General features: G+C 40.4%; 1 protein-coding gene across 3 annotated transcripts in view; it reads left to right on the forward strand.

Moving 5' to 3' along the window:
- GRIA4 (glutamate ionotropic receptor AMPA type subunit 4) overlaps window positions 1–18990 on the forward strand; it is a 324862-nt gene that overhangs the window by 209244 nt on the left and 96628 nt on the right. For all 3 annotated transcript variants that reach the window (XM_058185710.1, XM_058185708.1, XM_058185709.1), the window contains exon 4: window positions 1165–1349. In XM_058185710.1, coding sequence (XP_058041693.1) covers window positions 1165–1349 — 185 coding nt within the window. The remainder of the gene's footprint in view (window positions 1–1164; window positions 1350–18990) is intronic.

Genomic DNA, 18990 nt, shown 5'->3' on the forward strand with positions numbered 1-18990 from the left:
GAACCGGTAGTAAAAAAAAAAAAACTGGATTTCACCACTGAGGTAGACATATGCATTGTCACATTATTTTCATTTTTGTGTGTGTGTGTGTCTTTTATATTCGGACAAACTAATAAAATTTTGAAAACTAAAAACCCCAAAAGAATAAATCATTCTTTTTGTCAAGGGATTTACATCATGTCAAATAAACACGAAAGGCTTCATGTTGAATAGAAGATTCCTTGGGAACAAGTGACAATTTAACTCAACTGTTTTGGCAGAGGGGACTTTTTTTCCAACTTATTTTTCATCCTTTATTATCTTTAAGGGAGATACATTTTGAGCAAATATATGGGGGGAAAATTATGACTCTGTTCACCTGTCCTATCTAACAAATTTGTGAAACGATGATAATGCAAATGTTATAAATGGAAAAAGACACCAATAAGGCTTAAGACTACCATCTTGCCTGCCTAACTCAATTAATTTACTCATGACAATAAGTGGGTAGATGAGTGAAGAGGTATATAGAAGCATATTTATGGCAACTTTTTTCCTTCTCAGATGATATATGCTTGTATATTGGTGGAAGATTTTAATTTACTTGCATTACCAGTTCAGTAACAGATTAATTAATAAGTTTAAGATACATGCTTTCAATACTGTAGCAGTGGACCATTGCACAGAAACAGATGGAAAGAAAGAAAGGAAAGAAACAGAAGGGAAAAAATATCCAGAGATTAGGAAATGGTCTTTCTGAAGACCTTTGTCTGCATAGTTGATGTGTATGGGTATGTTGATTTATATTCTACAGTAAGCATTACCTAAAATTGAGGCTGAACAGCTTAGTATCCATCAGATATTTTGGGCTTCAGTTCACATCAGCAAGCAAGATTTGTGAAACAGTCTGGACCCTTGATCTTAATCCACTCCTATTCAAATCAAAAACATAGCTTATCTAGTATTGCATATTTAATAAACTGAACAATATTTAAGCAATTAAAAGGGTTGTGTGTTTGTGTGCATGTGTGTAGTAGGGAGAGAAGAGAAATCACAGTCTGGTTAATGACTATAAATTTTAACCACTCACCAACATTATAAAAAAGGGGATATTGATTAAATGGTCTTGTGATTCACAAAATGCAAGGACTACGTCATTTAGTGTATTGTTTCATTTTCTTTTAGGTTACTCAATACTTCAAGCTATTATGGAAACAGCAGGAGAAAAAAGCTGGCAAGTTAGCGCCATATGTGTGGAGAATTTTAACGATGCAAGTTACAGGCAGCTTTTAGAAGATTTGGACCGAAGACAAGAAAAGAAATTCGTAATAGATTGTGAAATAGAGAGGCTTCAAAATCTCTTAGAACAGGTAATACTTGCTTTTAATGCCACACATCAGTGTTGCTTTAGAAGTGGACTCTCTTTTTGGCCTTTTATTCTTTCCTGTCCGTCAAGAAGGCATTTTTCTCATCTCCACTTTTATACATAATCTGCTAATTAGTATCAATAATTGCCTCCATTTTTACTATAAATGGGAAATTCCAATAAAACACTGTTCAGATTCATCCAGGAAAATTAATGGAGGCAGCATATTCTAGGACTTAATGAAATATAATGGTGAAAGACTTATTGCCTTAAATGTGGGTGAATATTTGTCACATATAAAGCAGGGATGCAATTCTTCAAACAAAGGAGTCTTCATAGAGACTCCTTTCAAAAACTCTTTTGATAAATCTCTCTCACTCACACCAACACATTATTAACATTAAGATTTTAACTTCCAGAGATACATGTACTTATACAGTCAATACATTTGAAATCTGGTTAAAGTTACACTCTGCTATTGTCACTGTAAGTTTTGGCTTTTCTTTGGAGAATACAGTAAGAAAAGCATCAATATTTGCTTCCAATGAAGATAGAAATCAGCATCACTAATAAATCACATTGCAACACTAATTTATTGACAGAACAGATTGCCATAGCAATAGTTTGGAAGACAATAGTGGGCAGATATGCTAATGGTCCCATTGAAATATGAAATACGAAATTATAGGATTGTTAAATCAGTGTAGACATACAACCATACAGAATAAGAGAGTTGGAATGGGAGATTTTCAGCAGGAGATTATATACAATGTCAGACAAATTGCTGACAAATTTCTTCTTAAAAATCTCCAGTGATAGAGCATCTGCAACTTCTATAGGCAAGCCATTCCATTGATTATTTTTTATCACCGGTAGGAAATCTTTCAAAGATCCAGAGATCTTACACAGTATCTTGTCTATATCAATTTGACTATATCAATTTTACAGCAGACTTGGAATTATTCTATAAACCAAAGAGCAGTTAATATTTTTTCACTAGTAGTCTCATAGTTTCATTCCACTCAGCCTAATTTTGATAAATTGTTTGGTTGGTTGATTGATTGGTATCCAATAATCAGTTACCGATCTGCCTGAAACACAATCACATGCCATATAATGCAATTCAGCAAGCTCAATATGATCTTACTGTTTTTCTCTCTATCTCTATCTCTCTATCTCTATTTCTATCAGGGGTCTCCAACCTTGGCAATTCTAAAACTTGTTGACTTCAACTCCCAGAATTCCAGAATACCTTTCTTTTCTTATTTTTTAAACTCAATTTTCTTTTCCGTGCGTATATTTTTCCCATTAGCTATTATTTTTATTACAGAGCCATTTTGGTGTAATAGTTAAGAGGAGTGAAGAGATGGTTTTGGGCGTTTTGATTTACTGAGGGAAAACCCGGACCTCTCAGATTCGGGTTTTCCCAGATGTGCCAGTTTACCTATCCTAGTAAATAGAACTTTGAAAGATGCTTGCTTTGGAGTTTTTACTTGGAGTTGGGTTTTTTTGTTTTTTTCTGGAATGCTGACAGGCACCACATTAGAAATCAGAAGACTCTGAGTTCCAGTTATGTTTTAGACACAAAGCCATTTGGGTGATGTTGGGTTAGCCATTCTCTCTCAGCCCTAGGAAGGAGGCAACTGCAAACTAGTTCCAAAATCTTGCCAAGAAGACTGCAGGCAGACTAGGAGTGAACATAGACTTAAAGGCACCAGATACACACACACACACACACACACACACACACACATACACACACACGCATACACACACACAAATGCATCTTCTTCATTATTTCTTTTTCCTAAGTATTCTTCATTAATCAATAACCAGTGAATCTTCACTTTGTGTATGCTAACTGCAAAATATCACAATCTCTAAAAACATTGGGAAAGGCATATAAACTCCATCAAATTATTTTTATCATGTCTTCCTCTAAAAAGATTCCCAGAGCAGCTGACAAAAAAATAATAAAACTATTTTTTCCTTTAGTTTATAATTTAAAAGACACAACAGGGATTGGGAAGAGAGAAGGAAAATAGTGATTCTGACCTTGCCTGTACTGCTGAAACAGTATAGGCTGAGGATCAGTGTGGTCCCATATTACATTTTCAGTCTAATGTTTCAAGAAAGCATGTAAGGGTTTATTTATTTAATTAACATATGGCATTTGCATGGACTAACAATATAAATTAACATTTCAACTAGATTAGTAGAACCCAATAAAATATAAATTGTCAAAAAGATCTATGTTCAAATATCAATGTCTAGGCCATGTAACTATTGGAGCATGGCATTGTTTCTATTAAAAAAAAGCAGATGCTGGACTGGTATATGTTCTTAATTTACAGCGGTTATAATATGATCTACAGTTTGACATGGAATTCCACCAGGGGTGAAATGCTTCCAGATTGGACCAGATCAGCTGATCTGGTAGCGATGGTGGCGGGTGATTCGAAGAACCAATAGCAAAAATACCTCCAGCTGAAGGTTCCTATTTAGTTCCACATAATTTCTGAGTATGTTGCTGCTAGTATTTTTTTTTGCTGCCGTATTGTTTAGGTGTTTCTTGTAGGAAAGAGTCCGTTCCAACATTACTCCAAGGTACTTTGAATGGGAATCATAGGGGAGTAAGTTGTTATTTAAGTAGACCTTTTGGGGCTTCATATGCTAGTTTGTTGTTCATATGCTAGTTTGATGTTCATATGCTAGTTAGTTGTCCATATGCTAGTTTGTTGTTAAGCACGTAGTTGCTGGTGGTAGGAGTGAGCCTCCAATCAGTGAAGAATTTTCCCAAGATTTTAAGATCTTTGGACAGGAGGCTGTCAGCCACCTCCATGTATTTTTCTTGTATTGCTATGGTTATAACTTAGAATAGAATTCTTCATTGGCCAAGTGTGATTGGACACCCAAGGAATTTATCTTTGGTGTATATGCTGTCAGTGCACATAAGGAGAATAAACTACATTCATCGAGAATAAAAAGATACAGCACTTAGTGATAGTCAAGGTTACTAATAAGATATCAAATCGTATTAGGAAACAAATAAAAACAATATAAATTGAAAGATATAAACAACATGGTTAGAGTAATAAATGGGAAGAGATAGATAGTAAAGAAGAGAATAATAATAATAATACTGTTTTAGTAATTTATTTGACAGTGTTGTGGGAATTAGTTGTTAAGCAGAGTGATGGCATTCAGGGAAAAACTGTCCTTGTGTCTTGTTGTTCTGGTGTGCAGAGCCCTATAGCATTGTTTTGAGGATAGAAGTTGAAACAATTTATGTCCAGGATGTGATGGGTCTGTAGATATTTTCATAGCCCTCTTTTTGACTCACGCAGTATACAGATCCTCAATGGAAGGCAGGTTGGTAGCCATTGTTTTTTCTGCAGTTCTAATTATCCTCTGAAGTCTGTGTCTGTCTTGTTGGGTTGCAGAGCCAAACCAGACAATTATGGAGGTGCAGATGACAGACTCAATAATTCCTCTGTAGAACTGAATCAGCATATCTTTGGGCAGTTTGAGCTTTAATCCTTCCTTAGCATACAACCTGCAACAAAAATACATCTGAAAATGAAGTTTCCATTCCCTGTTGACAGATATATTTTTTCTCTCTAAGTCATCTAAACTACTGACTTTCAGTTCCTTTTGTGGCAATGAATTCACAAATAAAAAATTATGAATTGTATAAAAAGAAATTTCACCCTTTGTCTCAATAATATTGCAGACTCTTGGATGATCCCAGGTTCTAGTCTAGAAGAACAGGACAAGCAAGCTATTTTAAACCATATTTTTTATTATCTGCAGATTTTATGTAGCTTTTGTGCTGGCATGACAATCTTTCTGCAATACGACAAGTAGAATATTCTGGGGCTTGAGACTTGGCCTTTGAAGGTGAAAAATTTGCTTCCGGGCACATAGGGTTGTTATGTAGAAACTGTCAGAAGCTCTTTAAAACAGCTGCATCTCTGATCAAGATGGATTATTTTAAGGGGCTGCCAATGCTTTGAAACACCTTCTCCTCTTAAATCTGAAGGATGGTACAGCCTGATGACAGTCTTAATGGAGCATCATACATTTCTATAAAAAACATTATGAGTGGCAAGTTCAATTTCAGTCTCTTCCTGGCATTTCTTAACATTGTCTTTTTCATTCAGTTGACATTTTCAGTAAATGTTCATCTATGTCCTTCCCTAAATCAATTTCCTCAGCAATCACAGCTAATTCAGACTCAGACATCACGTATATTTCCTTAGAATTCCCTTGGCTTCGGTTTCCATCATTTATTCTCATTTATTCTCATTTGCCATTTTATGACCAATCCCTAATTACAGCTTTTAATAAGTTTCTGTGTTCTGTAAGTATACCAAATTCAATAAAACAGTTTCATGTGACTTACTGAACCAGAGTGATATTGCTAATTAGTTTTTTTTTAAATGAGAAATAGATAAATATGAATCTCATTCATACTTCAAATGGATGATAGTGCCCTTCAGTTTTGCTTTTCCATTTATTTCTTTTATTGATCAATACTTTTACATAGGAGTGTAAATCCCATCAAATTCAAATTCAGGATTGCAGTGTTACCTACTTTTCAGATTGGGTAGAAGGGAAGGAACATTCAGCCCGGGCTATCATCTTATCTTTCAGTTTGATTTCATAACAAGTATTTTGGATATTTACAATCTCTTTTTGTTCTGAGAAGCAAATTAAGAAGGCCAATAGCTTCGTAGTCTTCACTATGTTTTCATGTATGCTCATACATATATCTATCACACAGTTCTCTTTCCTAGCCAACAATGTTATAAAATTTTGCAAAAACCAGAAAAGGAATAAGAAATAATAAGCCAAAAGAAGTAAGTCATAAGATAAGGAAATATTATAAAAGGAAATACAGCTATATTTATTTTATATCAAACCATTCAGATCCATTGCTATACTTTCAAGCTACCTTTGCCTTCATTAACTGTTTTATGCATTGTCATTTGATATTTAAACTGTGCTTGTTTGAATACTTTACATCCCTTTCTATTCTTACCATATTCAGCAACCTAACTTCAACTCCATATTCACATAAATCATCCTGTAATTCAAGCTTCTTCACTTTATCAAGCACGTTCTCTAAATCAGCAGGCATACAATTATTTATTTTTATTCATATATTTATTTGTATCACACCTTTATTATTTTTACAACATATTCAACACACCTTCCTCCTCCTATTTCCCCCACATCAACAACCTTGTGAGGAGAGTTGGGCTGAGAGAGAATGACAGGCCCAGCCAATTTTTCATGGCTAAGAACTAGAACTCACAGTCTCTTACTTTCTAGCTTGATGCTTTAACCCCCAGACCAACCTGGCTCCTTAACTTCTCTCATGTTTATTTATTTTTTTATTTATTTAATTTTGTCATAACAATATACACAAGCATAACAAGCATAACACAAAAAATTATATAATATATAAACATATATATGAGGAGAAACAAGGTAATATAAGCATATATATATATATAGGGGAAGAAACAATAGGACAGGAATGGTAGGTACATTTGTGCTCTTATGCACGCCCCTTAGAGTCTTCTTAGGAATGTGGTGAGGTCAACAGTGGATAGATTTTTAATAAAACTTTTGGGGTTATGAGAAGAGACCACAAAGTCAGGTAATGCATTCCAAGCATAGATAATTCTATTACAGAAATCGTGTTTTCTGCAATCTAAACTGGTGCGGTTGACATTAAGTTTAAATCTATTGGTAGCTCTTGTGTTATTGTAGTTGAAACTGAAGTAGTCATTGGCAGGAAGGACATTATAAAGGATGATTTTATGAGCTAAACCCAGGTCCTGTCGAAGGCGACGAAGTTCCAAGTTTTCTAGACCCAGGATATCAAGTCTGGTGGAATAAGGTATTTTATTGGTTACGGAGGAGTGGAGCACTCTTCTCGTAAAATACCTTTGGACACGCTCAACTGTATTGATATCAGATATATGGTATGGGTTCCAGACAGGCGAGCAGTAATCAAGAATTGGCCTAGCAAAAGTTTTATATGCTCTGGTCAGTAGCGTGGTGTTTTTGGAAAAGAAGCTACGTAGAATTAAGTTAACAACTTTTAGAGCCTTTTTTGCTATATAGTTGCAGTGGGCTTTGGCACTTAGATCGTTAGATATAAAAACTCAAAGGTCTTTGACTGGGTGGGGGTCATCTGTGAGGTAATGTCCATCAAGCATATACTTAGTGATTGGGTTCTTTTTTCCAATATGTAGGACTGAGCATTTGCTGGTTGAGATTCGTAGTTGCCAAATTTTAGATCAAGCGGTTAGATGATCAAGGTCTTTTTGAATTGTAGATGTATTGTCAGTGGTGTTACAAAGTTAAAATGTTAAATATTAAATGTTAAAAATGTTCATACATTTATACAGCCCTACCTAGCATTAGGGACGCGGTGGCTCAGTGGCTAAGATGCTGAGCTGGTCAATCAAAAGGTCGGCAGTTGAGCAGTTCGAATCCCTAGTGCTGCATAATGGGGTGAGCTCCCGTTACTTGCCCCAGCTTCTGCCACCCTAGCAGTTCGAAAGCACGTAAAAAATGCAAGTAGAAAAATAGGGACCACCCCTGGTGGGAAAGTAACAGTGTTCCGTGCGCCTTTGGTGTTTAGTCATGCTGGCCGCATGACCACGGAGATGTTTTTGGACAGCAGTGGTTATTCAGCTTTGAAACAGAGATGAGCACCGCCCCCTAGAGTCGGGAACGACTAGCACATATATGCAAGGGGAACCTTTACCTTCACCTTATCTAGTATTATGCCATTCTACTGTTCTCAAATTTTGGTCACTGCCCCCTCTTGGATCCTGTCACTTAAAATTCTGCCAAACACACTCAAGAAATTAATTCCTCTACAGTCGTTGCATTCACTATTGCTCGCTTTTTCTTTGTTTGGGGATAATGGCAGTCACCACCAGACAGAGATACCATCTTCATGCACATGTTAAATAAGTCATTTAGTCACTTCACAAGTGAACCATATTCATATTTTAACATTTGTCCAGTTATATTATCTGCACTTGCCGCCTTATCCTTTTTCAATATTCTCTAAAGCATTTGCAAATCCTTTTTTATCCATTCTTTTTGGACACTAAAATTAATAGTACTCATTTCACTTCAACTCTTTGATATACCGTGGTCATTCCCATGCAGATCTCTCAAATTCTCCATCCAGCCTGTCCTTTCTTCGGGTTCATCATAAATCATTTTGTCACTTTTATTTTTAATCCCATTCACTCTCTTGCTTTAATCTGTTTTCACCCATTTCCAGGATAGATTTTTTTCCCTCCCATTCAAAATTGCTCTGCTTTTTCTCTTTTTCTTCTAGTTCTTTGCTCTGCCTAAAAACTTTGCCACCATCATTTTTCAAAAATTTGCACATTATAAATATTTTTTCTCTCTTCCTCATTGTTTGCAGCAATTATTGTCATATATGCATGTTTTCTTATCTGACTAAACCATCTCCAGATCATTCAGGTTTAAAGAAAACTCAATTTGACATGGAGGGAGAAACAGAACATTCCTGACAATTGTTGGATTTTGCCCATGCCTGTTTCTGGTGTGCATTTTACAGATAGTCCTTGACTTATGACCATAATGGAGATTGCCCATTTTGGTTGTAAGTCGTGGTGGTCATAAAACAGATCACCCATGTGATCAACCCAATTTTACAATCTTTTTTGTAGTCATCAAGCAAACCCTGCATTCATTAAGGAAATTTATTTTTTGCTATGGGTTGGCATAGCAGTTGCTATGGCAGTTTTCAGTAAAAAAAAGTCATAAAACTTGGCCAGATGAGTATGGGATAAATGAAGACCAGTTGCTGACCATAGTAATATGTGGGGGGTGGGGCATCAGAACCTCCACATCAAATTCGAAGTACCCCTGGGAAGGTCTGTCATAACTTCAAGTGGTCATTAAGTTCAAGACCACCTGTAGTTCTCTCATTCATAATTGAACCTGTACTTTTCCTGTGCCAGATCACTGTACAAAGTGAGACTAGTTTCATTCATTTTTACTGTTTTCTTCTTCTTTCTCTTAGATTCACCATTTTTTTAAAAAAAAATTCTCTCTGTCTTTTTTGTTGTTGTTGTTGTTAAATGATGTTATTCACCGTTTTCACATCTTAATTACCAAGGGTAGTTTTTATCAAGGGCATTAAATATGAGTAGAGTGTCAATCACACCATCGTGGCTGCCATCTTGACTTTTTTTTTTTTTACTATGACTCATCAAGTTGGTGCCTTTCATATGCCATGAAGTCCGCAGATGTGTGACATTACGGTCTACCAACGCTACCTTTTAGTAAGATATAGAAACTGTAGTTTTGTTATCAAACTAAGTCCTACCTTCTGCCACATGCCACGTTCTCTGCTAAGGCAGTTTTGGCATATTTTGTCCAATATTTCAAATAATGCGATGGGAATCCAAGTTTAAAGCATTCCATCAACCTCTAATTGAGAAATGATTTTTTTTCAAATCAACATAGGTTGCCTATGTCTTATCCCACCAATCAAGAGGTGTATTGATACAACCTCGGGAGTCATGCTTCATTTAAAAGACCTTTAAATTAATTCCCAAGGTCATAAATAATGTGTATCCCATACTTATGGATTGGAAAAGGAGTTGCGTATGTGAATTTTGTTTTTTTGGTTAAAGATCTAAAGACAAACTTTGTCCTACCAGATGTGTCTTGCGGCAAAGGAGTGCCATCTAGTGGTTTTGCCAATTGTTTTATTATGCTGCTACTTTTTAAACAAGATACTGAGTTTTTTGCCTCATTAAAATACGTTGTGAGCTGCAGATTTCAGCTGGTTTTCTTTTTTAAAAAAAGCAACAACCAGGCAATCATAATTGCTTTCAGAGTTAGTGAAGATGTGAATAATCTGGAAGATAGAGTTCATGTGGATTATTTCTAAATGAAGCAGAAACTCTATAATGCAGAAATAAACATTATGTCAGTGTGGAAAACAATTTTATTTTATTATTTTATTTTAGTAAGTATTTGCTTTAATGTGTTGCGAGCCAAAAATGAAGATGTTGAGAGGATTTTTTTAATGAATTCTCATAAAATTGCTTAGCAATTGTTTTATATTGAATGATGATCACACAGATTTTAATAGTAAAACATGATGATTTAGTTTCACTGTAGCTTCTTGGTCAATTCAGACTTTCCCGAGCTAACTAACCGCCAAACACAATTATTTATGGCCTGAATACAGTGTTGCTTAAATTGTTGACTCAATTTCACATCGTTATTTCAATGTGTTGAATTTTTGTGCCTTCACTGCCTATCTGGATATAGAGATGGAAGTGTGATAATTTAGAGGAAGGAATGGCTTTATTCTTAGTAATCTTGCTGGACAGGGCCAGAATCAGTCAGCTGAGATTTCAGGAAGTGGATTTGGGCTAGATAGCATGATGTTTTTCTTGGCAGTAATTGGTGTCAACAAAGGAAATAAGTTGCCTCATAAAATGATATAGGCTAAAGCCTTCTGGACAGCCATCTGTCCAGAAGGCTTTAGCAGATCCTGGACTAGCTGACCATGAAGATAGAACATGGAATAATAGAGTTGGAAGGGACCTTGAGGATCTTCTAGTCCAAACCCCTGCTCAAGCAGGAGACCCTATGCCATTTCAGATAAATGGTTGTCCAGTCTCTTTTTGAATGCCTCCAGTGATGGAGCACCCACAACTTTTGAAGGCAAACTGTTCCATAGATTGATTGCTGTCACTTTCAGGAAATTTCTCCTTAGTTGTATGTTGCTTCTCTCCTTGGTTAGTTTCCATCCATTGTTTCTCGTCTTGCTTTTTGGTGCTTTGGAAAATAGTTTGAGCCCCTCAAATACTGGAACACTGCTATCATGTTTCTCCTAGTCCTTCTTTTCATTAGACCAGACATACCCAATTCCTGTAACCACTCTTCTATGTTTTAATCTCCATTCCCCTAATCATTATGATAGTTTTCAACTCTATGATTCTAAGGAAAGAATGTAGACAAATCAATGCCAAACTTCTTCATTTTGTAACTGTTTCTTTTGTCTTCAGCACAGTTTTTTTTTCTCAAGCCTACTGCCAAACACATATGTTTAAAGATCTTAGGACATTTAAATGATTTCACTTATTCTAAGCATTGCCTACTCACTTATTTTAAACTCTGCTTTTGCAACCATCTATCTACATCCATTTTATCTTTTAAGAGCTTTGATGTTCTAAATTGTTCTTATTGGCTTGCTTTTTATTTAGTATTATGTTTTATTGTGGAAAGGGAGAAATGTGCCCTTAAAAAGAAAACCTATTAGTACTAGGAAATTGGAAGCGGGAAAAAATGCACAGTTTTTGCATTTGGTTGTTGTTGTTAGTTGCAAAGTTGTGTCCGACCCATTGCGACCCCATGGACAATGTTCCTCCAGGCCTTCCTGTCCTCTACCATCCCCCAGAGTCCATTCAAGCTCAAACCTACTGCTTCAGTGACTCCATCCAGCCACCTCATTCTCTGTTGGCCCGTTCTTCTTTTGCCCTTATCTTTCCCAGCATTAGGCTCTTCTCCAGTGAGTCCTTCCTTCTCATTAGGTGGCCAAAGTATTTGAGTTTCATCTTCAGGATCTGCCCTTCTAAAGAGCAGTCAGGGTTGATCTCCTCTAGGACTGACCAGTTTGATCACCTTGCAGTCCAAGGGACTTGCAGAAGTCTTCTCCAGCACCATAGTTCAAAGGCCTCAAATTCTTTGGTGCTCAGCCTTTCTTATGGTCCAACTTTCACAACGATACATTGCAACTGGAAAACCATAGCCTTACTATATGCACTTTTGTCGGCAGGGTGATGCCTCTGCTTTTTAGAATCCTGTCTAGATTTGCCATAGCTTTCCTTTCCAGGAGCAAGCGTCTTTTAATTTCTTGGCTGCAGTCCCTATCTGCGGTGATCTTGGAACTCAGGAAAATAAAATCTGTCACTACCTCCATTTCTTCCCCATCTATTTGCCAGGAATTGAAAGGGCCAGATGCCATGATCTTAGTTTTCTTAATGTTGAGTTTCAAGCCAACTTTTGCACTCTCCTTCTTCGCCCTCATCAAGAGGATCTTTAGTTCCTCTTTGCTTTCTGCCATTAGAGTGGTATCATCTGCATATCTGAGGTTGTTGATATTTCAATCTTAATTCCAACCTCTGATTCATCTAGCCCCACCTTTCTCATGATATGCTCTGCATGTAAGTTAAGTAGGCATGGTGACAGTATACAGCCTTGTCGGACTCCTTTCCCATTTTTGAACCAATCAGTGGTTTCATGTCCAGTTCTCACTGTTGCTTCTTGACCCACATATAGATTTCTCAAGAGACAAATAAGATGGTCTGGTATGCCCATCTCTTTAAGAACTTGCCACAATTTGTTGTGATCCACACAATCAAAGGCTTTAGCATAGTCAATGAAGCAGAAGTAGATGTTTTTCTGGAACTCCCTAGCTTTCTCCATGATCCAGCATATGTTGGCAATTTGATTTCTAGTTCCTCTGCCTCTTCGTAATCCTGCCTGTACTTCTGGTAATTCTTGATCCATATACTGCTGGAGCCTAGCTTGTAGATTTTAAGCATAACTTTACTAGCATGTGAAATGAGTGTAATGGTGCAATAGTTTAAACATTCTTTGGCATGGCCTTTCTTTGAAATTGGAATGTAAACTGACCTTTTCCAATCCTGTGACCACTGTTGAGTTTTCCAAATTTGCTGGAAAATTGAACGTAGCACTTTTACTGCATCATCTTTTAAGATTTTGAATAGCTCAGCTGGAATACTGTCACCACCACTAGCTTTGTTGTTGGTCAGATTTCTTAAGTTCCATTTGACTTCACATTCTAGGATGTCTGGCTCGAGGTCAGTGACCACCCCATCATGGTTATCAGGGACATTAAGCTCGTTCTTGTATAGTTCTTCTGCGTAATTTTGCCACTTCTTAATCTCTTCTGCCTCTGTTAGGTCCCTGCCATTTTGGTCTTTTATCATGCCCATCTTTGCATGAAACGTTCCCTTCATATTTCCAATGTTCTTGAAGAGATCTCTGGTCCTCCCTATTCTATTGTTTTCTTCTATTTCTTTGCATTGTCCATTTAAGAAGGTATTCTTCTGTCTTCTAACTTCTAGCTAGAATTCTAGCGATTCTCTGGAATTCTGCATTCAGTTGGGTGCATCCTTCTCCATTGCTCTTCACTTCCCTTCTTTCCTCAGCTATTTGCAAAGCTTCTTCAGACAGCCGTTTTGCTTTCTTGCATTTCTTTTTCTTTGGGATGGTTTTAGTTGCTACCTTTTGTACAATGTTGCGAACCTCCGTCCACAGTTCTTCAGGCACTCTGTCTATCAGATCTAATTCCTTAAATCTATTTGTCACCTCTACAGTATATTCATCAGGGATATGATTTAGTTCATACCTGAGTGACCTAGTGCTTTTCTGACTTTCTTCAATTTAAGCTTGAATTTTGCAAGGAGAAGCTCATGATCTGAGCCATAGTCAGCTCCTGGTCTTGTTTTTACTGACTGAATAGAGCTTCTTCATCTTTGGCTGCAGAGTAATAGTCAATCTGATTTCTGTGTTGACCATCTGGTAATGTCCATGTATAAAAGTAGTCTCTTGGATTGTTAGAAAAGAGTGTTTGCTATGACCATCGTATTTTCTTGACAAAATTGTATCAGCCTGTGCCTTGCTTCATCTTTTATTCCAAGGCCAAACTTGCCTGTTATTCCAGTTATCTTCTGTCTTCCGACTTTAGCATTCCAATACCCCATGAAGATAAGGACATTATTTTTTGGTGTTAATTCTATATGGTGCTATAGGGCTTCATAGAACCGGTCAATTTCATTCTCTTCAGCACCAGTGGTTGGGGCATAGACTTGGATTACTGCTATAATATTGAATGGTTTGCCTTGGATTTGAACTGAGATCATTCTGTCATTTTGGGGATTGTATCCCAGTATTGCTTTTCCTACTCTTTTATTGATCATGAAGGCTACTCCATTTCTTCTGAGGGATTCTTGCCCGCAGTAGTATACCTGATGGTCATCTGAATTAAATTCACCCATTCCTGTCCATTTCAGTTTGCTGATTCCTAAGATGTTGATGTTCAGTCTTGTCATCTCTTGTTTGACCACATCTGGCTTGCCTTCATTCACAGATCTTATTTATTTATTTATTTATTTATTATTTAAATTTATATACCGCCCTATCTCCCAAAGGACTCAGGGCGGTTCACAGGCATATAAAACATCAATATACACAATTAAAATAATCTTTAAAAAACTTATTCCAATGCCCTATCATTAAAAATAGAAATATAAATATTAAAAATCAATTTAAAACCCCTATAAAATTTAAAATCTAAGCCAGTCCTGCACAGATGAATAAATGTGTCTTGAGCTCGCGACGGAAGGTTCGAAGGTCCGGAAGTTGACGGAGTCCTGGGGAGCCTGCTCCAGAGGGCGGAGCCCCACAGAGAAGGCCCTTCCTGGGCGCCGCCAGACGACACTGCCTAGCTGACGGCACCCTGAGGAGTCCCTCCTGTGAGAGCGCACGGTCGGTGAGAGGTATCTGGTTGCAGTAGGCGGTCCCAGATAACCCGCCCTATGCCATGGAGCGCTTTAAAGGTGGTCACCAAAACCTTGAAGCGCACCCGAAGGCCACAGGTAGCCAGTGCAGCCTGCGCAGGATGGGTGTTATGCGGAGCCACGAGGGCTCCATCTATCACCCGCGCAGCCGCATTCTGACTAACTGTAGCCTCCGGATGCCCTTCAAGGGAGCCCCATGTAGAGAGCGTTGCAGTAATCCAGGCGAGACGTCACGAGGCGTGAGTGACCGTGCATAGGGCCTCCCGGTCCAGAAAGGCGAACTGGCGCACCAGGCGAACCTGGTAGAACGCCTCCTGGAGACGGCCGTCAAATGATCTTCTAGAGACAGCCGCTCATCCAGGAGGACGCTTAAGTTGCGCACCCTCTCCATCGGGGCCAGTGACTCGCCACCGATGGTCAGCCGGATTTAGCTGACTGTACCGGGATGCCGCATCCACAGCCACTCTGTCTTGGAGGGATTGAGCTTGAGCCTGTTTCTCCCCATCCAGACCAGACGGCCTCCAGACACCGGGACAGCACTTCGATAGCTCCGTTGGGGTGGTCCGGTGTAGAAAAGTACAGCTGGGTGTCATCCGCATACAGCTGGTACTTCACACCGAAACCACTGATGATCTCACCCAGCGGCTTCATGTAGATGTTAAACAGAAGGGCAGAGAATCGACCCCGCGGCACCCCACAAGTGAGGCGCCCGGGCCGACCTCTGCCCCCTGTCAACATCGACTGCGACCGGTCGGAGAGATAGGAGGAGAACCACCGATAAACGGTGCCTCCCACTCCCAATCCTCCAACCGCGCAGCAGGATACCATGGTCGATGGTATCGAAAGCCGCTGAGAGGTCTAATAGGACCAGGGCAGAGGAACAACCCCTGTCCCTGGCCCTCCAGAGATCATCCACCAACGCGACCAAAGCCGCTCCGTGCTGTAACCGGTCGGAAACCGGACTGGAACGGGTCTAGATAGACAGTTTCATCCAGGTGCAAGGAAACTGATATGCCACCATATTTCTACAACCTTCGCCAAGCGGGTTGGAGACCGGACGATAATTACCTAAAACAGCCGGGTCCAGGAAGGCTTCTTGAGGAGGGCCTCACCACCGCCTCTTTCAAGGCGGCCGGAAAGACACCTCCACCAAAGAAGCGCCAGAATCGCCTGAGCCAGCCTCGTGTCACCTCCTGCATGGCCAGCACCAACCAGGAGGGGCACGGGTCCAGTAAACATGTGGTGGCATTCAGCCTCCCAACAACCTGTCCATGTCCTCGGAGCGACAGGGTCAAACTCATCCCATACAATGTCACCAAGACCACCCTCAGCCGTCTCACCCGTATCACGCAATCTTGGTCCAAGCCATCCCGAAGCTGAACGATTTTATCGTATAGATAACCGTTAAACTCCTCAGCACGTCCTGCAGCGGGTCATCCCGCCCCTGGTGTAGGAGGAGCGGGTCACCCAAACAGGGCGGCTGGGCGGTTATCTGCCGATGCAATGAGGGAGGAGGCGAGGTACGCCTCGCTTCCTCATTGCCACTAGGTAAGCCCTAGTATAGGACTTCACTAGTGTCCGATCAGCTTCTGAACGGCTAGACCTCCAGGAACTCTCTAGGCGTCTTCTCCGCGCCATCCTCTCAGCTCCTCGGAGAACCAAGGAGCTGGTTGGGACCTGCGCCGGGTCAGAGGCGCAAAGGCACGACCCGGTCTAAGGCCCCCGCCGCGGCCCGTTCCCAGGCCGCAACAAGTTCCTCAGCCGAGCCGTGAGCCAGACCCTCAGGAAATGGCCCAAGCTCCGTCCGGAACCCCTCCGGGTCCATCAGGCGCCTGGGACGGAACCACCGTGTCGGCTCCGTCTCCCTGCGGTGGTGAATGGCGGTCAGAAAGTCCAGACGAAGGAGAGAGTGATCTGACCATGACAAAGGTTCAATGACTATTTCCTTTAAGTCCAGATCTCTCAACCACTGACCAGAGACAAAAATCAGGTCCAGAGTGCCACCCCCAACGTGAGTAGGGCCATCCACTACTTGGGTCAGGTCCAAGGCCGTCATGGAAGCCATGAACTCCCGAGCTACCGTCGATGGCAGGCGGACGATGGCAGTTAAAGTCCCCACGACTAAAAGTCTGGGGTCTCAACTGCCACCCCAGCAAGCACCTCCAGGAGCTCGGGCAGGGCAGCTGTCACGTAGCAAGGAGCCAGGTACGCCACCAGCAAGCCCATCTGACATCTATGACCCCATCTCACAAGAGGATTCGCACCCGGCAATCTGAGGTACAGTGGTCTCCCTCGCTCTAGACTCTCTCTAATCACAACCGCCACCCCACCACCCCTACCCTGGCCCCTCGGCTGATGAGATGCTCGGAAACCCGGTGGGCACATCTGAACAAGGGGCACGCCCCCTTCTGGGCCCAACCAGGTCTCCGTAATGCCCATAAGGTCCGCGGCACCCCCCTGAATAAGATCGTGAATTAGGGGGGCCTTATTGGCCACGGACCGAGCATTGCATAACATCAGCCGAAGGCCAGGGCCCTGAGGATCCTGACCATCCGGGGAACGGGAGAAGTTTGAGGGCTCGGGGCGTGCGATCGCCTGTAAGCATCGAGCGCGCACCCCCCTAACACGATATGAGCCCCCACTTCCGCCATATCTGCCCCTCCCCCTTACCGTGGAAATAGCACCACCCTCGACCAATGGAACACCGACTCCCCCCATGACCCTCGGACCCGCCACCCCCCGCCACGAATCTTACATTCCTGGTTCCTATGGATAAAAAATCTTTACAGCATCGGACTTTCCTTTCACCATCAGATGCATCCACAGCTGAGCATCCTTTCGGCTTTGGCCCAGTCGCTTCACTCTTTCTGGCACTACTAGTACTAGCCTTCTGCTCTTCCTGAGTAGCATATTGGACACCTTCCGACCTGAGAGGCTCATCTTCCAGTGTCATATCTTTTTTCCTTTTGGTACTGTCCATGGGGTTTTCATGGCAGAGATACTGGAATAGGTTACCATTTCCTTCTCCAGTGAATCACATTTTGTCAGAACTCTCTGCTATGACCTGTCTATCTTGGGTGGCCTGCGCGGTATAGTTTCATTGATCTATGCAAGCCCCTTCTGCACAGCAAGGCAGTAATCCATGAAGGGGTTGCATCTGGTAACTTTTCTGAAAAATCTGGTAAGCAAAGAAATAGTTTTTGCATTTGACAGTATGAAAGCTCATTAGCACAGCAATACTCTCTAAAATAGACCAGAAAAGTACATCCTCTTTTGCAAAAATATTGCACTGTAGCCAACCATTACTTATTTTATTTTAAGCTTGGGACTAAACTCCAGGACACAGGAAAATTCAAAATATTTGAAATGGCCATTCTATGTCTCACGATACTTCTTCAGCATTGGAGTGGAATACAGCTGCTGAATATTCATGGATTTACGTGAGGTCACTATTTCACTGCATCCTGAGTGTGTTTTCTCCTCTCTTAAGGATGAGAGTAAGGAGTAACCGATCTTTCTGTTTAAAGCTTCATCCTGAGCAGGACAATAAATCTCTCTCTAGGAATGCAAGAACACAAACATGAGTTTATCTGCAGGAGATTCAAGGACAAAGCTCACACAAATAAGTTGCTTTTACTGAAGGCATGAAAATTGCCATTACAACAATGAAGCCCAGCTGGGGCAGAATCTCACCCGTTTAAATGTCAGCTCTGAGCTTTAAATCTATTATCAGTTTCTCCAACCTACTTGGCAACTGACATTTTACTGCCTGGGTCTTAGCCTTGACTTTTGAAAGCATCTGCACAGTGTTTTGATAAGAGTCTCAGACTCCTTGTGTCTATGAAGGTTCTCAAGCCATTTCAGGTCATGGTTATCTCAAACGTGTTTCAAAAGGCAACCTTGAGGAATATGTTTCACTTCTCATCCAAGAAGCTTCTTCAGTTCTGACTGAATGGTGGGAGGGGGGAAGAATGGAAGGATTTATAAAAAGAATATTAATCCTCCCATTCT

This window comes from Ahaetulla prasina, chromosome 5, assembly GCF_028640845.1.
Source record: "Ahaetulla prasina isolate Xishuangbanna chromosome 5, ASM2864084v1, whole genome shotgun sequence".
Lineage (NCBI taxonomy): Eukaryota > Metazoa > Chordata > Lepidosauria > Squamata > Colubridae > Ahaetulla > Ahaetulla prasina.